This window comes from Mastigoproctus giganteus, chromosome 4 (genome assembly GCF_048544385.1).
Source record: "Mastigoproctus giganteus isolate SK-2022 chromosome 4, ASM4854438v1, whole genome shotgun sequence".
In the NCBI taxonomy this organism is placed as follows: Eukaryota; Metazoa; Arthropoda; class Arachnida; order Uropygi; family Thelyphonidae; genus Mastigoproctus; species Mastigoproctus giganteus.
In genome coordinates, this window is record NC_143578.1 from 11,314,743 (window position 1) to 11,337,696 (window position 22,954).

At 36.1% G+C, this 22,954-nt stretch overlaps 1 protein-coding gene across 1 annotated transcript in view; it reads right to left on the reverse strand.

Annotated features, from left to right (window-relative positions):
- Positions 1-18,715, reverse strand: part of LOC150086403 (telomere length regulation protein TEL2 homolog) — an 81,648-nt gene extending 62,933 nt beyond the window's left edge. Inside the window, exons 1-4 of the mRNA XM_090371301.1 lie at positions 18,485-18,715; positions 9,371-9,708; positions 6,284-6,481; positions 2,497-2,651 (exon numbers count right to left, since the gene is read on the reverse strand). Coding sequence (XP_090227427.1) covers positions 2,497-2,651; positions 6,284-6,481; positions 9,371-9,687 — 670 coding nt within the window. The 5' untranslated portion in view covers positions 9,688-9,708; positions 18,485-18,715. The remainder of the gene's footprint in view (positions 1-2,496; positions 2,652-6,283; positions 6,482-9,370; positions 9,709-18,484) is intronic.
- Positions 18,716-22,954: the final 4,239 nt, after the last annotated feature.

The window sequence follows — 22,954 nt, forward strand, 5'->3', positions numbered from 1 at the left end:
CATCCCTTTATCCATTGTAGCAACTTACCCTTAATGCCATACCTCTCCAATTTGTACAGTAGTCTTCCATGTGCATCAGTATCAAAAGCTTTCCTGAAATCCAAGTATATGATATCAAAATTATTTTTGGCATTCAGTTCCTTTGTGACCACATCATAGTATCCAATCAAATTGGTCAGACAAGACCTCCCTTTAACAAACCCATGCTGTGTCTTAACTATTACTGCAGTCTTGTCTATATGATCCTGCAGTGCTTCTTTAACCAGTGACTCCATTATTTTCCCAGGAACACAAGTTAAACTAACAGGTCTATAGTTACTTGTGTTACCTTTTGAACCTCCTTTGGGAATTGGTGATACATTTGCACACCTCCAGTCTATGGGGACCTCCCCTGACTCTAAGGAAGCTCTCATAATTATGGCTAAGGGTTATCTTACTTCCTTTGCTGCCTCCTTTAATATAACTGGATAGATCCCATCCACCCCCAGGTGTCTTCCTTATGTTTAACTTCAACAATTTCTCCTCCACTTAGCTCTCAGTTATTACAAAATCAATTAGCTCCCTCTCAGTTATTATAAAAATCACTTAGCTCCCTCGTATATGATAAACTTCTGGCACTCTCCTCATTGAATGACTCCTCATGTGCGAATGTAGATGCGAAATTCTCAATCAGTTTATCAGCTACCAGAGCATGATCATCAATAGTCAACCCATCTATGTTAAGTGGTCAAATCTGATTCATTCCTTTCCTTCTAGAGTTTACATAAGTAAAGAACTCTTTGCTGTTTTTCTTTGCAACCTTTGCCAAAGATTTCTTGTAATCTGCCTTTGCCTGCCTAACCTCCTTTGTGACTTGATTACAGACTAGTTTATACCTGCCATAGGCTTCTGTGTCACCTGATACTTTATATGCATCCCATACATTCTTCTCTACCACGAGCCTCATTAATTCATCTGACGTCCAATTAGGCCTAAACCTTGAACAGTATTTCTTAGTTGGAATGAAAAGGCTATTTAGAATTCAACATTGGTAACATCATCAGTTGATCCCACTGTACAGAATTTAAAAACTGTCTGAGACATCTGTAATTAATAGATAACCGAGCAGCAAAGGCTCAATACATTCTACATCAATTAGTTAGGAAATGGAGGAATTACCTCTATGATGTCTTGTAGAACACTTCAGTGCTGATACTCTCCATTGTTGGATAACAATATAAATAGTTTACATGTATTCCACACCCTCGTAGACAAAATGAATGATCCAATGCACCCCGGAATCGGAGGCTTGTGGATCCCAAAATGCATTGAATTGCCAACCCTAATCTTTGATTGAGAGAATACAATACATCCTTATTTTAAAAACAATTTAAATGCTTAAAAAACAAATAAATAATGAATCCATACTTTTAACATTTTAACAACTATATGTGTTTAATATAATTGTTTTAATTATAGTTTTTAAAGTGTTAAAAGTATGGATTCGTTATTTATTTGATTTCAAAGCAAATTGTTTTTAAAATAGGACGTGTTGTATTCTCTCACTCAAAGTTTAAGGTTTGGTGATTTGATGTATTTTGCGGTCAGGCTTGGGTCTGTGAGTCTCTGATTCCAGGGTGCATTGGATCATTGATTTTGTCTATGAAGGTGTGGTATACATGTAAACTATTTGTATAGTTATCCAACAACGAAAAGTATCAGCACTGAAGTGTTCTACAAGACATCATAGAAGTAATTCCTCCATTTCTTAACTAATAATAATAATTGAAATATTTATTTAGTATTATTTAATATTGTATATATAATCATTTTACTGCAAGAACAGGGGCATCAATCCTGTTTGGTACATCATTCTTGCGGCTGTATGTACCATCAGAAAATGCTTTTCCTGATATTTATCATGTGGTATAATCATTATCATATTCTATGTGTACCTTGAATTTGTCACAAGATCAAGCATGCACTACTGATGCATTTTTAGGGCTTATGGAAGGCAAAGCTAGTATTAGTTGAATAACCACAGTACTCCACAATATAGCAACATCTATTTTATTTTAGGAAAACTTAAGCTTTACATTAAAGATAAAGATTTCAGCCAAACCCTTGACTAAAAGCACTTTACTCCCAGCCAACACTAAAGGTAGGAACAAACAGAAAGTTTGGAGTGACTTCTAAATAACATAAATCAGTTTTCCATCATATCATGAAGTATTACAGTTATTCAACTGGAACAGATTAAGACAATAATGTTTACTCCCCCTACACATATGCAAATTACACAGTTAAAGGTCCCTTTTTCTCTTAAAAATGGAAATTCAAAAAAGTTGATATTTTTGAATTCATTCAGCTTTTATCAAAATGCTACTTTCCAATAAGAGTGAAATGTACTTGTATGGTAATCAACTTAATTTGCAATTAAGTTATTTAATTAAGTAACTTAATTGCTTTTACAACTGTTTTATAAAAAATATTTTAATAAACATAAAAGATACAGACCTCCATGTCCAACTGTGCACAGGCGACCAAAAAGTTTGCTAAGAAACTGTAAATTAGTATCCTTTTCTCCAATCAACCTCTGATGCACTTCAACCAGAGTCTTAAGAATTGAAGAAAACACTAAAGGTAAATAGCATTTAGGAGTGAATATGCCACTGGAAATGAAAAATATTAGCACATTACTTCTAAAATTAGTGGTAATTCATCTTTTAAAAATATATTGCTTTCTAAAATCAAAGGAACAAATGTATTGAGAGAAGTTACATGGCTTTTTACAATGAATTAATCTGAAATGTAAATAACACTAAACCATGTGAGTTGTTGTTATCAAGTGAATTTTACTGTTTATAAAGTATTGCATTAAATAAGTTAAACTCTCATTGGTGATGTTTCAATTAAATATATTCTGCATTGAATCCTGCTGCCAGGCCTAATCAGGAAAGATCTGAAGGCTGTACTCCATTCAAGACTAGAAACTTGAGGATATTCTTGATTTTCCTTCTGTAAGGTCATCTAATTCAATACAGAACTAGATGATCAAAAAGAATGAAAAAAAAAAAAAAGAACAGAACAAAAAGAATATTTTGTACAAAATTGAAAATGGTTGCTCATTCCACTAGAGGTAACCCTTGCATAACACGGTACTTAGGTTCCTATAAAATGTCGTGTTGTGCGAAACCATGTTATATGGGACTAAGAAAAAATACAAAAAGGGGGGCAAGTTCCAAAAGCTAACAAAAATACACCATTCTAGATTTTGTATATCTTCTACTCTCTTTAAAAAAAATCAGTAATCTGGTTTTGTTTGCTTTTGCTTGATAAATCTTTGAGAATTTCATCATATGGAACTAAGAATTTTTGAAGCTCCCTTTTGAACTTTGGGCTCCTTTCATTCAAGAATCTGTATTCAAAAAATAAGATTCTAATTGCTCGACTAACTTTATGCCTTCCCATATGCTTTTTAGTGTAAAATTTGGAAGTTTAGAATTTTCATCTGCGCTATCATCCTCTGAATTGATTTGGTTTAACTCCTATGCCATTTCCACCAAATCTGCTTCGCCAGCCTTTTTTCTACCAGTAATTCTTGAATGTTTTCAGTACAGTCAGTCCTCGTATAGCACGATAGTTGTGTTCCTAAAAACCCTCGTGCAATGCAAAAATCATGCAATATAAATAACAGGCCCTATTGGAAAAATAGGGTTAGGTGCTGACCACCCAAGATTGAACACACATTTGTAACCAAACCATTACCAAACAATAAATAATAGTAATAAAATACATAAGTATTTTATTATGACTATTATGTAATAAAATATTGCTAATGCTTTTATCATAAGCAGACATGTTCTTTGTTTGATTTTCTAACCAAACAGATGACAGTCGTTCCATCTCTTCCAATTCTTGTGTCTTGATCTAATGGATTTTATTACACTTTGAGTTGTTCCTGCTATAAAAGTTGTTTTTATTTTCTCTGCATTCTTTCTAATTCTCGGCATTGCCTCATTTAGGCCTGTAGCACATGCAATATCACATGTTCTTTCATTTCGCTCAAAGTATTTCACAATTTCATATTTTTTCTATAACAGAGGGGGACTGACCAGGAAACCCCCGGTGGACCGGAGGCCAGAAATGTGATTTTGGCCATAAACGCTAGTATGAGGCCGCTACACATTTTCCCGGGTAAGAATTTTTGACCCAGTCCACCTCTGTCTATCGATATTGCTTTCCTTTTTCTCTCTGAACCTGTAGTGTCTTCACTAGGATGCTTCCTTTTCACACCTTATAAGTATTTTACTGAGTTTTAGGGAATAAAGCACAATTACAAAATGAGAAGGCATACTTGATACACATAAACAAAGCTGCACGTGTGTAGCAACTGAATAAACAACACAATAGTGTGCCTCTGCCATAAAGGCAGAGACACACTATTAACACCTCACAAGCCCATATTTTACTAAAGCACATTTCTGGGGGTTACTACCATAAAACAATAAAAACAATATCCAGTTGTGTTTCTGCTAGCGGAATCTGTTATAAACTGGTAGCAAACTCAATCTAATTGCATTTGTGATAATACTGATAGCTGCAATTGTGTGGGTTTTTATGTTATTATGGTGAAATGTGTATCCACTTCACTGATATAAAAAATATAAATACATTTTCAGAATCTTCTCTTCATTGCTATTGTGTTGCATTCAGTTGGAGGTGATTCCGTGTTCGACTGCCATTTCTTGTAAACACAAAGGCGAATCGTGCATAAGCGAATTCGATTTGTGTAATGTGCAATATCGTTCCCCTGTTTATAAATCGTGTATGATCGAATTCGTGTAGTGTAAACACGTGTTATATGAGGACTGACTGTAATTATACATTTTTTAAAATTTTTTTAGGAGCATCGGCAACTAAGGCCATATTGCTCTGCGTATATTGTCTATAAATTGCATGTGTCCTGAGGTTGATTTTCTGTTTTGCTGGATGAAAAAACCCGAGTTTCCAGGAGAAAAACCCATGCTATCATCAAAACCTTCATCAAAGTCATATCATCAAAACCTTCCTCTCCTACCAATGTAGTGAGTTCTACTATCGCACCGATTCCGTTTTCTGCTGGTTTGACCATATTTTCTGAATGAACTGACTCTGGCCATACATTTTTCCACACGCATTTAACATTAACGGTTTTACTTCTTTGAGCAGTAAAGCTATGATTCTGATACATTCCACAATTGAGAAGTGTTTTCATGCCTCCATTACTTCAATAGATTCAGAATCAATTTTTTCCAAAATCCATTGTAACAATTTTCAGATGTAATGAGTTTTAAAGGTGGATATAATGCCTTGATCTAATAGATGAATGAAAGAAGTCATATTAACCTAGTACAACTGTGGTTGTAGAAACATAACTTCAACGTTTGGATGACTTAAATATTTTGGATGGCCTGAAATCAAACTTTGAAATCTAGATTTTTCCACAAGTTCAATAGCACAGAATGTAACACGGGGATTTCCCAATATTTTTTTTTTTTTTTTTCACTAGCGAGTCAACAGCGGGGATTCAAAAAGAATGGAAATGTTGAAAAATTACATCTAACATAATAACAGGGTTTTTCCCACACAAAAACTCAAAAATACACTGTTATGCGAGGTTTTCTGAAATTCTCTAACCATGTTAGAGCAAAACCATGTTATATAAGTACCATGTTGTGTGAGGATTGCCGCAATTTATCAATCGTGTTAGAGCGAAACCATGTTATAGAAGTACTGTGTTATACGGGGGGTGCCTGTACTTGTTATTGGTGTTTAGAAAAATAAAAAAATATATTTAAAGTGAACACAAGTATTTATGGAGCTAGGGGTATACCACATCCTTAATGTTTTGCGAGAGAGGCACTACAATTGATTCATAAAAAAAACAATGCACTGTGGCAAAAGGCTAAGGAGTCCACAATTTCTTTTCAAAAGGAAAGGACTGCAATAGACTTTGTGTTTTGAACATAGTACTCATTTTCTTTCATTATATGAAAAAATAATTATCATTTAAATTTTTAAAAAATTCAGTTTAATTGTTTTAATGAAAATATTGTCACTACTAGAGATTATAATAGTAAAATAGAAAGAAACAGCGAATAATGTTATAATTCTAATTTATATGGATTTAAATAGCTATTTTAATGTAATTTAACTTCATAGTTAAATTACATTAAAATAAATAAATAAAATAAATAAATATACTGTTTTTTGGTTATAATTCAAATTCTATTTACATTTGGTCATAAAACAAAATGCTCACCGAGTTTTCATCTGTAGTTTATTGGAAATCCTCTCAGGTAATGATACCAAGACAGTTATAAGACTGTCCCAGTAAACATCCTTTTTGACAGTTCCAGGTGCATGAGGATTACATTGATCTACAAGCAAAAGATAAAGGCTGCCACCACATAAGAACTTCTCTAATAAATCCAAAATCTTATCCAATTTAGAGGATGGACTGAAAAAAAATAGGAAAAAAGTGCAGCTAAGTGTCTAGTTAGGAAGCCCCAGGTTAAATATCTTCGCATTCAGTAATTTTCCCGATTTTCCAGAAGTTTTACTACAAATATTAAATAGGAAGGAAGAAAAGAAGACTGAAACTATACTTAATCAGTGTTTTTGAATTTATTTAATACAATAAAATGAATAAAAAAATTAATACAAAAACTAATTTAGTTTATATGTTATACAGTGCATCAAAAAGATGTGTGCACATATTTGGAAATAATAAATTTACAAACTTCAGAAACTCTTATTATTGTATGTGAATAACAAGTGTTCTTCAATATAACTGAGGACAGCGTCACACAATTGTCTAATTTCATCCTTTAAATGTTGAAGTGTAGCTAGTTATATACCATACATGCTTTTCTACTATCCTTCAAGCAGCCCCATAAATAGAAGTTGATTGGGGCTAAATCAGGTGAAGGTGGGGACACTTCCTTGTCTGCTTATCCACTAGTCTGTGAAATGATTACCAAGACAAGTTCTGGCATCATAATGATAATATAGGGATGTTGATAGTAAACCATTTCAATGGCCTCTATATAAATGCTTGGATTATCATGGGACCAATACACACTATTATGCTGGTTCACTGTACCACAGATCATGAAGCTTCATCAGAATAAACAATCTGACATCCCTGGAACAGAAGTTCAGCTAACAGGTCTGTAATTACTCATGTCACCCTTTTATCCTTCTCCTTTGTGAATTGGGATACATATTAAATATATATTTAATCTCTCCTTTCAATCTGGTAAATTTCCCTCTTATTTTAAAAAAGCAGTCATTGTTCCCATTCCAAAGGAAGCACATAACGATCTGTCAATAACTTTCATCCAATAGCTCTATTTCAGTTTTTACAAAACTATTTGAAAAAATTTTTCATGGCAGACTCATAAAGCTAAATGGGTCATTCATCAACAGTATACCTACCATTCAAAAAGATCCACTGGGCTAACAATTGCTGACTTTTGCTCCAAGATCACTGACAGTCTTGAAAAGGGCCACCAACAGCACTATTCCTAGACTTATCTAAGGCTTTCAACTGCAAAAATCATAATCTGTTCCTCAACAAGCTCAACAACCTTGGCTTGAGAGGAAAAATTAACCTTTTCCTTGAAGATTACCTTACTGATGTCCATTTATTGTAAAAACAAACCAGTCTTATTCAGACATTTCTCCAAGTGAATTTCTCTGTATTCTCCCATCTACCTATGTAGTTACGTATGCTGATGATATTTCTATTCTTCTCACAGACAAAGATTCTAACCAGCTCCAGCTTCAAATCTCCACCTTGCTTTCCATAATGCACATTTGGCTACATAAAAATCAGCTCATTTTTAATTCTGAAAAACCAAAATATATAGTTTCAGAACTAAAAACAAAATGCTAAATATTGATTTTGGGATATGTATAAAGAAAAGAATTTTGAGAAAGTGAATGAAACAACCAATTTCTCTTCCACTTTCTTCTCAATTATTACAAAATAATTTAACTTCCTGTCAGAGTTTGATAAACTTCTGGCATCCACTTCCCTAAAGAATTTCTCATGTGAATGTAAATTAAAAATACCTATTCAGTTTGTCAATGACTTGAGCAGGATCATAACAGTTGAACCATCGATATCAAGAGGACCAACGTAATTTGACTTTGTATCCTTTGCCAAGATTTCTCATAATCTGCCTCAGCTTGCCTAACATCCTTAGTGACTTGATTGCAGACTAGTTTATATCTGCTATAGGCTTTTGTATCACCTTATAATTTATATGAATCCCATGCATTTTTCTTCTCTGCAAATGAGTTGCATTAGTTCACTTGACATCCATTTAGGACTAAGCCTTGAACAGTATTTCTTAGTTGGTATGAAAGCCTAGTGGCTTCTTTGATTAGTATGATTATTTCCCTGAACAAGATTGAAGTAAAGTAAAGAAAAACAGAATAAAGTAAACAATCAATACTCAAAGAAGTAATCAGTATGGCACCAACTGTCTATGTGCACTTTCTAAAAGCATAACATAAAAGCATATTGCACATAGGTTTGAGTAAACTAAATGCCAAGGGAAATTTTATGCTTAGTTACAACTAAAGTGACATACAAAAGGGAGCAAATTAAAATCGAGGAAGGGGATACCTGTTGACTGGATGACTGAAAATTTTCCTTTAGTCAAAGGGTGATTAACATTTGGAATAAATCCCTATCTATTCTTGTGAAGGTTGTAAGGTTATCTGAATTTACAAGATTGAGAAAATGCTTGGTGATGTTGGCTTCTTTATTTTATTTTTTAAATTTATTTAATTTACATTTTTTTTTTTTTTGTTGTTTGTAGTTGGTACTATATAAGCTTGCTTCCTGGTATCATTTTGCTGATACTACTGCTAATACTAAAGGGGATGAGTAAAATAGATGAAGTGGCATATGTTATTGATAAGAGAGTTAGAAAACAAGGGACACATATAAAATTTCAGAGGGTAACAGAAAAATGAATTACATAAAGTTTACCTTTGGTAAACTATATGTTCTCATAAAGTTTACCTTTGGTAAACTTTATGAGAACATATATAACATATGAAGAAGGTTAAAGGGAGAATTTAAGAACCATATTTTGGTAATAGTAAAAGTATAAATGTATAAAATGTAAAAAAAGTATAAAGTATTTTAGGGTAGATATAAGTCCACTTTCTTGCATGATCTGACTATTCTAGTAATAACACTAAACACCATTACTATCTGCTGGACAGACAGAAGAAAACACGAGAATGCAGATTAGTACACTAGTGAGATGACACATCACAATAGAGCTGCAGTTAACATTACATTAATTATATACAGAAAGAAAATTACCTTGTTTGCTCAAATGCATTCATCAAAACTAAGAGGGCATCATATTGAATAGTATGCAGGAAGAAATTATCAAATATATTTTCTTGCCACTTCTCTTGAAATGTTGTTGGTGTCAATGAATTTATCAATAAAGTTAGTAAATTTGAGCTATATTTAAAATATTCATTCGTTCCAATGATCTTTCCTGTCTGGTTTTCAGAAATGACACTGTATAGATTTCTTAAAGCTTCCCACTTTTCACTATTCTCTATATTTTTCTTCAGTGCATGCTGTACTTGGTAAACCAATGTGGTAATATTTACATCTTCATGCTCCATGTTTTACATCTATGATAGCAACTATAATGGCAAAAAAGAACAATACAGTTTAAATGTTGTGTTAAAGACATACATGGTATTGGGGAATTCAAGTCTACATAATTATTACTTAGAACAATCTGATGTAATGGACACTTAACTCCATGTAAAGTTTGAACTTAAATTTAAAATTTATGAAGTATTAAGTAGAATTCGATTACATTTTAGATATAATTTGAATACAGTTTAGCATTAGTTGAGGCATATGATGCAGGAAACCAAGCTTCTACAGCATCAGCCAAAAAAAAAAAAAAACCCTTCCCATTTCACCCATCTGGTCACTCCAAACGTTTGTCTAGTTCAACCTTAAATTTATTTAAGTTATCAACTTCCACAACAATAGATGGAAGTCTGTTCCAGCAATCAACTACCTGCTGACTAAAGACAAACTTCGCACATCTATTCTACAGCTGTCTTTCCTCAATTTGAATCTATATAACCTCAGGTTCTTAATCTGAGTAAGCGGAAGATTCTCGTCAGCATTGAGCCTGCTCAAACTATTCAAGGCCTTATACACCTCAATCAGATCACCTGGAAGGCACCCAGTCTCTATATGCTGCAACTTGCAGAACTTAAGCCTTTCTTCCCTTTGTTACCCTCACCAATCTTGTTGCCCTTCTCTGTACTTGTTCTAGCAAATCTACATCCTTCCTAAAACGAGGCCTCCAGGCCTGTTACAGTACTCAAGGTGTGTGGCCTGACCATTGCCATATACAAAGGGATAATCACCTCCTTGTCTCTGCTAGCAAAATTTCTATATATCAGTGACAAAATTCCATGATCTGCTCTGGCAGCCCATCTGCACTGGTCAGCAAACTTCATATCTCACTGCACAATTACCCCCATGTCTTTTTCAATTTCCACTTTCCTGAGTGTGGTACCACACAGTTGGTACGTTTCTCTTGGGTTATTACTACCCATATGCAGTACCTTGCATTTGTCAATGCTAAACTTCAGCTGCCACTTCTCAGCCCAGTTGCCCAAATTATCTAGATCCAGTTGGAGTAGCATACGTCTTTATTTTCGTTAACAACCCTGCCAACCTTTGTATCATCTGCAAATCTGGACATTAAGCCTGATATACATTCATCAATATCATTGATGAATACACAAAACAACAAATGGGCCCAGCACCAAACCCTGGGGAACTCCACTAATAACATTTGTCCACAAAGACCAATTTCCATTGATTATCACTCTGTCTTCTCCCACTTAACCACCTCTTTATCCATTGTAGCAACTTACCCTTAATGCCATACCTCTCCAATTTGTACAGCAGTCTTCCATTTGCAACAGTATCAAAAGCTTTCCTGAAATCCAAGTATATGATAACAAAATTATTTTTTGCACCCAGTTCCTTTGTGACCACATTGTAGTAACCAATCAAACGTCAGACAAGACTTCCCCTTAACAAACCCATGCTGTGTCTGAATTATTACTGCTGTCTTGTTGTTGTTTGGGGTTTAATGGAGCAAGAGCAGCTTCGGCTATATTGCGCCTTGCTGTCTTGTCTAGGTGATTCTGTATCACCTCTTTAACCAGTGACTCCATTATTTTCCCTGGAACAGAAGTTAAACTAACAAGTCTATAATTATTTGTGTCGCCCTTTGAATCCTCTTTGTGAATTGAGGATACATTTGCACATCTCCAGTCCATGGGGACTTCCCCTGACTCTAAGCATGCTCTCATATTTATGGCTAAGAGTTTGCTTACTTCCATGGGAACCTCCCCTGACTCTAAGCATGCTCTCATAATTATGGCTAAGAGTTTGCTTACTTCCCTTGCTGCCTCCTTCATTATAACTGGATAGATTCCATCTGCCCCAGGTGCCTCTTTTGTGTTTAACTTCAACAATTTCTCCTCCACTTTGCTCTCAATTATTGCAAAATCACTTGGCTCCCTGTTAGAGTTTGATAAACTTCTGGCATTCCCTGCCTTGAATAACTCCTCATGTGTGAATGTAGATCCAAAATACTCATTCAGTTTATCAGCTACTTGAGTAGGATCAATAGTCGAACTATCTAAGTTAAGTGGACCAATCTGATTGATCCCCTTCCTTCTAGAGTTTACATAAGTAAAGAACTGTTTGCTGTTTTTCCTTGCGTCCTTTGCCAAAGATTTCTCGTAATCTGCCTTTGCCTGCCTAACCTCCTTTGTCAGCTTATATCTGCCGTAGGCTTCTATTTTCTGATAATTTATATGCATCCCATGCATTTTTCTTCTCTGCCATGAGCCTCATTAATTCATCCGACATCCATTTAGGCCTGAACTTTGAACAGTATTTCTTAGTTGGTATGAAAACCGTAGTAGCCTCCAAGATTAAGTCCCTGAAGGCTTCCCATTTAGAATGTACCATTGGTAACATCATCAGTTGATCCCACTGTACAGAATTTAAAAACTGACTGAGATCACTGTAGTTACCTTTACGAAAACAAAAATCCTTCCCTTTACCCTTGATGGTAGTTACATCTTTAAGTTAATCCCACATCAGTACACTGTTATCACTGTCAACTAGTAGTTCCTTTATCTGCAAATTCTTAATGCATGAATAATCACTGCTGATAATCAGATCAAGGGTATTACTCCCTCTAGTTGCCCTTTGAACATGTTGCTGTAGAAATATCCAGGACCCTTCTCAATTAATGACATTTTAGGCCTACATAAATCTTCCTACGGGGAAGATTTACTTCCAGAGGTTCGTTCTATATCAAAAAAATTTAGATCTTGGTATTGGCAATCTTTTGTTTCTGTTGTTAGCCAACATATTTATAGATAAATTGGAATTCTGAAATTTTGTAAATTGAGCACACCTCCCAAACTATAATGTAGATATGTATATAATGTCATAACTATCTAGAGCCATGGTGAAGACTAAGTTGCTTCTTCCACAGCATCAACAACTTCTTCTTCCACAGCATCAACAACAATGCTATAAAAAGTAAAAAATAAGGAATTCTTGAAAAACTGTATTGTTTTCAAACAGAAATTCCACCATTCCTTCAAGGACAAAATACAAGAAAATATCAATCTTAAAAACAAATACAACACCACAAAAATGGAGATCCAGGAGAAAGAGAATAAACTCTCCACGTTTGGAAATATAACAGGTCACTCAGTTACTACCAGATCACCCAGGTACAATCTCAGAAACAGAACACTAGTTCAAACATCTCATCAAGATGGAGAACAGGACCAGGGTATGTCTGATAGGGGCAAAGGTTTATGACGTTGTAGAGCGAATATCATCTTTTAAGGGCACAAAAGGTGATATAGTTGTACACATTGGCACTAATAATATTAAGAGTAGGAGACCGGCAGAATTACTTAACAAGTACAGGTCACTGTTGAACAAAAGCAGAGAATTAGGGTTGAATTTGAAAGTGTCTGCAATTCTGCCCAGACACGACAGGAGGGAGTATATGATGAGAGCCTTGTCGATCAATTCGGCCCTGGAAAGATTGTGCAAGGCTCAAGGGGTAGAATTTTTTTCAGCCTGGACTGTACTTGTTAACAGGAGAGATTGCTTCTACAGGGATGGGATACACTTAAATAGAAAGGGTGCAAGAATATTTGCTGATGCTATCGAGGCAGTGTTAGGTGGGTCGGAAAACTGCTAGCTTGGGGGGAGACAAAGACCAATAGATTGACAGTAGCCACTGGCAGAGGTGAAAGAGATTCTTGCACTGCTTCTATTAGAATGAGCAGAAGCCTGAAAAACAAGATGCATGGTATTTCAGAGACTGCTGGGAGCCATTGCGGTACAAGTAAACACATGGGTTGTGTTAGGGTAGCTAAGAATAGAAACAGGTGCAGGTATACTTGCGTGTACACCAATGCTAGGAGTTTAGTAAATAAATTCGATGAATTTGAGGTATTGCTCAAAACAGCAAAGGCAGATATTGTTGGGATATCAGAGACGTGGTGTCACACAGATATAAGGGATGCAGAACTGGAATTTGGGGAGTACAACGTCTACAGAAAGGATAGACAGGATAGGAAGGGGGGAGGGGTTATGCTATTAGTTAAGAAACACTTAAAAACCAAGGAAGTGAAGCCAGTCAACATCGCTGGACAGTGCAGTGTTGAGTCAGTTTGGTGTGACATAAGCATTGGGAGATCAAAATTGAGAGTAGGAGTGTGCTATAGGCCTAATGACTCTGATGAGTATAATAAGGAACTGTACAGGGAAATAGAGTGGGCCAGTAAATCAGAGAGTCTTATAATGGGAGATTTTAATTTCCCAGATATTGACTGGAATTTGGGGGCTGGTTACTCACACACTAGCAGGGCTTTTGTGGATTTATTGGATGATTGTTTTCTACATCAGCATGTTCGGGAGGCAACTAGAGGGAGTAATACTCTTGATTTGATTATCAGCAGTGATTCTTCATGCATTAAGAATCTGCAGATAAATGAACCACTAGGTGGCAGTGATCACAGTGTGCTGAAGTGGGATTTACTCAAAGAGATAACTACCATTAGGGGTAAAGGGAAGGGTTATTGCTTCCGTAAAGGCGACTACGATGGACTGAGACAGTATTTCAATTCTATACAGTGGGACCAACTGATGGTGTTACCAACAGCAAATTCAAAATGGGAAGCATTCAAAGAACTTATCTTGGAAGCTACTAGGCTTTACATACCAACTAAGAAATATTGTTCAAGGTTTAGGCCAAAATGGATGTCAGATGAACTAATGAGGCATATGGCAGAGAAGAAAAATGCATGGGATACTTACAAATTAACACGACACAGAAGCCTATGATAGATACAAGTTGATATGCAACCAAGTTACAAAGGAGGTTAGGCAGGCGAAGGCAGATTACGAGAAATCCTTGGCAAGGGATGCAAAGAAAAACAGCAAAGAGTTCTTTACTTATGTAAACTCTAGAAGGAAGGGGATGAATCAGATTGGTCCACTTGATATTGATGGGTCAACTGTTGATGATCCTGCTCAGGTAGCTAACAAACTAAATGAATATTTTGCATCGACATTCACACATAAGGAGTTATTCAGCAAGGGGAATGCCAGAGGTGTATTCAACTCTAGCAGTAAGCTACAGAATCTTGAAATAACTGGGAGTAAAGTGGAGGAGAAACTGTTGAAGATAAACACAAGAAAGGCACCCGGGGTGGATGGGATCTATCCAGTTATATTAAAGGAGGCAGCAAAGGAAGTAAGCAAACCCTTAGCTATAATTATGAGAGCTTCCGTGGACTCAGGGGAGGTCCCCATAGACTGGAAATGTGCAAATGTGACCCCAATTCACAAAGGAGGATCAAAGGCTGACACAAGTAATTATAGACCTGTGAGCTTAACTTCTGTTCCAGGAAAATTAATGGAGGCACTGGTTAAAGAAGCACTGCAGGATCATTTAGACAAGACTTCAGTTATAGCTCAGACACAGCATGGTTTTGTTAAGGGGAAGTCTTGCCTGACCAACTTGATTGGATACTATGATGCAGGGAATAACTTTGATATTATATACTTGGATCTTAGAAAGGCTTTTGATACTGTTGCACATGGAAGACTGCTACACAAATTGGAGCAGTATGACATTGGAGGCAAATTGCTGCTATGGATAAAGGGGTGGTTGAGGGGGAGAAGACAGAGAGTGGTAATCAATAGATACTGCTCATCATGGACTAATGTTATTAGTGGAGTCCCTCAGGGCTCAGTGTTGGGTCCATTATTGTTTTCTGTATTTATAAATGATATTGATGATGGTATATCAAGCTTAATGTCCAAGTTTGCAGACGATACAAAGGTTGGCAGGGTTGTCAAGGACACTACTGACACTACGCTGCTGCAACAGGATCTGGAAAGGTTGAGCAGATGGGCTGAGAGGTGGCAAATGAAGTTTAACATTGACAAATGTAAAGTACTACACATGGGAAACAGCAACCCCAGAGCAACGTATCAACTCTGTGGTACTACACTGACAGTGGTAGAGAATGAAAGGGACTTAGGGGTGGTTGTGCAGGCAGATATGAAGTTCTCTGAGCAGTGCAGACGGGTTGCGAGAGTAGCTCATGGAGTATTGTCAATGATATACAGGAATTTTTCCAGCAGGGATAAGGAGGTGATTATTCCATTGTATAAGGCAATGGTCAGGCCATACCTAGAGTACTGTATACAGGTCTGGAGGCCTCATTTCAAGAAGGATTTAGAGCTGCTGGAACGAGTACAGAGAAGGGCAACAAGATTAGTGAATGGAACAAAGGGGTGCTCTTACGAAGAAAGGCTTAAGTTTTGCAAATTACAGTGTCTGGAGACTAGGCACCAGCGAGGTGATCTGATAGAGGTGTATAAAGCCTTGAATGGTTTAAGCATGCTCAATGCTGATAGGATTCTTCCTCTAGCTCAGAAAAATCACCTGAGAAGGCAGAAATTCAAATTGAGGAAAGACAGATGTAGGATAGACGTGCGGAAATTTGCCTTTAGCCAGCGGGTGGTTGGTTGGTGGAACAGACTCCCATCCCTTGTGGTGGAGGTTGATAGCCTAAATAAGGTTAAGGCTCAGCTGGACAGGTATTTTGAACGAACAGAGGGGTGAAGTGGAAGTGGGTTTTTTTTTTTTTTTTTTTTTTTTTTGGCTGATGCTGCATAAGCTTGCTTTCTTGCATCAAATGCCTCTACTAATGCTAATGGAGGAAACAGGAAGAGACATCAAGGAAAGGAGATTTTCCGGAATATCCACATATATTTTATTTTCTATTAGTGACAAATAACCAGTTATACGTGTAGCTAGTTCTATGGTCATTTCAAGGCTTTAAATGAATTAAATAAACTAAATGCCGATAGCATCCTTGATTATTCTTGAACAACACATACAAAGAGGCATAAATTTAAACTGGAAAAATATAGCTGCAGAGAAATTTTCTTTCAGCCAGAAAGTAACTGATTGTTGGAATAAACTTCCACCTGGTGTTGTGGAAGTGGGTAGTTTGAACAGGGCCGTGTGGAAAGGTACTTGGGGGACCGGATGCAAAAGGGGTTAGGGGACCTCGTTTATTTATGTTCAGACAAAAAATGCTCTCTCGAATGGGCCCCTATATAGGGGACCCCTGGTGTGGTGCATCGATTGCACCCTGCTCCCATTTGCACGCCCCTGAGTTTGAATAAATATAAAGAAGGAATAGACAAATGATTAGAAGGGATGAGCAAACAAATTGGATAAATTTTTTTAATGGCCGATGTTATTATTATTATTAGCCATATAGTACAAGGAAGCCTGAGGCTAATGCTGTACCAATCAATAGAGAGAGAGAGAGAGTCAGAAGTAAAAGGGAATCACCAAGAAAGAGAAGAATGATGATATTTGCATAAGCTTGCTTCCTTGCATCATTTTTCCACTACTAATAACACCATACAATTTATTTTATAACTTTCTCTAAACATATAATAAAATTAAATAAAAGTATTTGGCAGCTGGTTTAGTTATATGACTGCTGTTGTCGGTTCACTAATCAAGTTGCAATTCCTTTTAAGTTGATAAGTTTACTTTTTAAAATTACGATACAGCATTCTGGTTTTAAACTTCCAAACAAAGTTTTCCAAAGTGTTAAGATAATCATTGCCGATTTACTAGTTCACAAGTATTCAAAATTAATCATTGTATTCAAATGTCAGAACCTATGAAAACTGGTGCAAATACCTGCATGTTTGTTACACTTTGAACATAAAATATATCATTTAATCTTTGTTTTGTTGCCAAATATATTTCCAATTCAAGCAAACTACTGAGCCTAATAACCACATAGTATTCAAACAGTTGACCCCATTACTCCCATTGATAGATAATTTGTTTATTTGGATTTTAATTCAATTACTCATATATTATTTTGTTACTCAACTTCAAAATAAAACTAGTTAAAGGATCTGGTGGAAAAAAACATTAAGGTTTAATTATAATCATACTGAAAAATAATCTTATTAACAGTTTAATTTAAAAGTTATTTCTTGTAATGCAGTATAATACATTCAATTCTCTACAATTATAAGAAAATACAACAAAATCACTTGGCCATATAAAACATGACAAATGGTGTTATTCTGGCAAACAGGAACTGGTTTTCCCCACCCAGGTATGTTAGTTTTCACCTAATAGTTCTGTTACCTATCAGTCAGGCTGAAACAATGGTATCCTCCACAGTGTGGTACACAAGTAAAACCCGGAATCCTGAGCTGGATATCATCATTCTTCTCTTTCTTGGCAATTCCCCTCTACTTCTCTCTCTCTCAGGTTAACTCAGAATTTCTTCTTTTTTTTTTTTTTTTTTTTGCTGGTGCAGCATAAGCCTCAGGCTCCCTTGCGGCTAATAATAATAATAATAATAATGTTGCACCAGATTTAAATAATAACAATAATAAAAAATAATAATAAATCCTTTATTTGGGCCATTCCATTTATGTATTTACCCAATCTCTCTTAAATTTACATTTTTTTTCTGTAGTTTGGTCAGGAAAGTAGCAATTCTCTTAAAGCATTCAGTGCATTCTATAGGCAAAAAATAGGGCACAAGAGTTTTTCTTGGATCTACATGGTGTTATTATACGATTAATTCCAGATGAATTTGTCAAAGCCTACGCATTACATCAAAGGTTCCTCATGTGTGCCTGCACTTTTAAATTATTAGCCAAACATCTGTGGGCAATTTCAAATTCCACCAACTTTTTTTTATTTCCAAAAGTAACTTCATGGAAAAGTAGGTCCCACCACCACAAAAGTAAATAAACCTATTGAAAATAACGTACACAACAAATGTTTTAAACTTTTATATCGGGAAAGGATGTGAACGTATAAGTGATAAAACTTTGCGATTTGCTACAATGTCAACAGACACATTTTATGAATTAACATATTTCGCTTGTATGGGGCACCTCTTGAATTAAAAAGTCACGTGGTTGTCATGTCACACGTGCGCAACATAACCTATTTAGCACATAGCTAATCATACATCTTGTAGACGCCTCTGACAACAGAACACACACGAACGTGAATTCACGAGAAGTGAATTCCCATTCGTTATGCTGCTAGCTTTGGATCCTACAATCCCATTGGTTACATTGGCTCCGGTATATATTTCGTATAAATCTATTTATATTTGTATATAATTATAAATTTATAATCTAAATACATATATATTTCGTATAAATCGACATGTATTTACTTTTCTTAAAAATTTGCGAGAACCTGGACCTTGCGTGGAAAGATGGTGATTACAGTAAACTTTCAGCAAACGGCCCCTTCGGGGATTCAAGGTCCCGTTATTTCGATTTTTCCGTTATTCAGAAAGTTTTTTTTTTTATTTTGAATATATTTAATGCAGAAATAATGAGGCTAAATAAGAAATAGAGAGATTAAGAATGCAATTTTATTAACTGCGCAGAAAAAACATAAACACGTTGTTGATGATCCAATGTTATATTTATAACTTTCCGGGTAACCTTAATGTCATGCCGGATTCAGGCGCGGGCTAACATGGTAGTAACCCGAGGCGCCATTCTTACAGGGGTGACAGAAGAAGCTGAGGAACAAGAGTTCTTTTTTTTTTTTTTTTTTTTTTACCAAATCTTACGCAGATTTCTAGAATATGCAAAGAGGCGAAAATTATCATTCTGCCCGGGGCGCGGAAGTGCTTTAGTCCAGCCATGCCTATTGTGATAGTTTGGATTATATCAAGTTTGTCACTAAGCCTTAATGTTTGCTCTTTTTCTCTGTATGAGGTTTATAAGCCATGGTGAGGGGATTTTTAGTTTAAAATAAATGTAAATCAGCGATATAATCCGTGTTATCAGTACAGGATTCACTTTCAAAATGGCGTACGTAAAAGATTACAGTAACCACGTGACTTGCCGTCTTATTGTTTTTTCAGCACTGCAAGACATCTGCGCTCTACGTCAGAAGTTTATCAAACTCTAATACGGAGATAAGTGATTTTGTAATAACTGGGAGCAAAGTTGAGGAGAAATTGTTGAAGTTTAACATAAAAAAAAGGCACCTGGGGCAGATGGAATCTTTCCAGTTATAATGAAGGACGCAGCAAGGGAAGTAAGCAAACGCTTAGCCGTAATTATGAGAGCATGGTTAGAATCAGCGGTGGTCCCCATGGACTGGAGATGTGCAAATGTATCCCCAGTTCACAAAGGGGTTTCAACGGGTGACACAAATAATTATAGACCTGTTAGTTTAACTTCTGTTCCAGGGAAAATAATGGAGTCACTGGTTAAAGAGGTGATACAGGATCATCTAGACAAGACAGCAGTAATAGTTCAGACACAGCATGGATTTGTTAAGGGGAAATCTTGGCTGACCAACTTGATTGGATACTACGATGTGGTCACAAAGGAACTGGATGCAAAAAATAATTTTAATATCGTATACTTTGATTTCAGAAAGCTTTTGATACTATTGCACATGGAAGACTGCTTTACAAATTGGAGAGATATGGCATTAAGGGTAAGTTGCTACAATGGATAAAGAGATGGTTGAGTGGGAGAAGACAGACAGTGGTATTTGGTGGACACTGCTCTTCGTGGACAAATGTTATTAGCAGAGTCCCCCAGGGTTCAGTGCTGCCCACATTGTTGTTTTGTGTATTTATCAATGATATTGATGACGGTATATCAGGCTTAATGTCCAAGTTTGCAGATTATAAAAAGATTGGCATGGTTGTTAATGACAGTAAAGAAAGTATGCTACTGTACTGTAACAGGATCTAGAAAAGTTAGGAAGTGGCAACTGAAGTTTAACATTGACAAATGCAAAGTACTCCATATGAGTACCAGTAACCCAAGAGAAACGTACCAACTGTGTGGTACTACACTCAGGTATGTGGAGAAAGAAAAAGACCTAGAGGTAATTGTGCAGTCAGATATAACGTTCTCTGAGCAGTGCAAACGAGCTGCCAGAACAAGTGGAGTTTTGTCAATGATATATAGGAATTTTGCTAGCAGAGACAAGGAGGTGATTATCCCTTTGTATAAGGCAATTGTTAGGTCACACCTTGAATACTGTATACAGGTCTGGAGGTCTCATTTTAGGAAGGATGTAGGGTTGCTAAAACGAGTACAGAGAAAGGAAACAAGATTGGTGAGAGGAACAAAGGGGTGCACTTACGAAGAAAGGCTCAAGTTGCAGCATCTGGGGATTAGGCACCTGCGAGGTTATCTGGTCAAGGTGTATAAGGCCTTGTTTGAGCAGGTTCAATGCACACAGGATACGTCCACTTGCTCAGATTAAGAACCTGAGGGGGCATAGATTCAAATTCAGGAAAAACTGCTGTAGAATAGATTTGCACAAATTTGCCTTTAGCCAGCAGGTAGTTGATTGCTGGAACAGACATCCATCTCTTGTTGTGGAAGTTGATAGCTTAAATAAATTTAAAGCTTAACTAGAGAAACATTTGGAGTGACCGGATGGGTGAAATGGGAAGGGTTTTTTTTTTTTTTTTTTTGCTGATGCTGCATAAGCTTGCTTTCTTGCATCATATGCCTCAACTAATGCTAATGCTAATCCTATGTAAACTTCCGATCTCAATGTGCCGTTAGCGCGAATGTTCCGCTTTTTTGGTGTGTCGCTATTTCGACAGTCTACTGTGTATAATCACTTTGCTACCCACAAGGGTTAGATTTTTCACTTCATTCAAATAGTTACAATAATTTTATCATAACTAGCTCTTTTAATAACTGTTCTAACAACTACCACTTCATTCTCGAGATCAATAAAATAACTTACACTAGAACCAGTTCCTGGGTTTTTTTCAAGCTGCTCCCCAGTCAAAGGTGGTCCTAAAATTTTCTAAGGGGTACTAAAACAGCGATCGAGGGTTCATTACATATATACAGTACAGTTTATATTATTTTGATCATACGGGTGACTATAGCCTCTTTAATCCCTATCTGGAACCGCCCCTGGTTCGGTCTAATCTGTTGTTTACAGCCGCACGAACATTGTGTATATTGAATAGCGAGAAAGCATTTTGCTCTATGGGGAAGATATTAAACTCCTTAAGACCACCCCGCACAGGGAAAACCTTTAAACATGTATTTATCCATTAACAACCACAAGATTAATCAACTTACAGATCACTGTCAGCAGCTGAAACTCCCCATGAATCCAGCGAAAGCCGAAGTTATGATTTATTCTGTTAAATCCAATCTCCTGCAAGAAATTGATGCGACAATAATAAAAATTCATTCAAACAGTAATTTATCTGTTGATATCGAACGGAGATGAAATATGGGCCCTGAAACTCCAATTTTAAAGAATAAAATATGCTCGGAAGAACATCGAATGGTCAAATGGGATATATACAAGCATCGCTTTCCGCCACAAATTCGTAAAACTAAGAGGGCTATACAGATGAAATTTCCCCAGTTAACAAGGACAGTCAAACACAGAAGACTCTTAATAACAATAAAACTAATAATAAAATAGCAAATGCTTAAAAAGCGGTACTCGCCTTGAATAAATCTGCATGGTTTAATTAAAGAGGGTTGGTTTTTATTTAGGTTGAATAGTTGAGTTAAAGAGACTAAGGGAGGGATAAAAATAAAGCTCCATGTCAAAAAGTGCATCATGAGAGTATAAATATTTTCTTAAATATCGCGCGCGTTCTCTACCCACTCAATCGCCAACTGACGACGTTGTAATCCAACGAAAGTCCCCGTAATGACTATTGGCCCACTATATTATTAATTAATTTCAACTATTCCCTACTTTAATGCCACCCAAGGATTAAATGTGTACACACCTGTTCCCTTGCGCCTATTCTAATTTCCGAAATATCACTTTATTTTTGTCCCTCCCCTAGTCTCTTTAACTCAACTATTCAACCGAAATATCAACCAAACCTCTCTAATTAAACCATGCAGATTTAATCAAGGTGAGTACCGCTTTTTAAGCATTTGCTATTTTATTATTAGTCTATCTACACGGTATTTTAAGATTTCTAAAGCTTTGCATTAACAATAAAACTTTAGTGTTTAAGACTTTAAGATTGGAGTGGTGTCGGTACCACTCAATGGCTTGTGCTTCATATTGAAGAATTCTATAGCTGGATTTGAGTTTAATAATAGAAATGGCAGAATCGATAAGTGGGGTGTGGTTATGGGTTTTAGCTTGGGTTGTGAGTTCTGTAACGGTTTGGTTAGTCCTAAGACTGTAGTTGTAGTAGTGGTGGTAATATGCGCGGGTGTTAGCATTAGCATTAGCATTAGCAT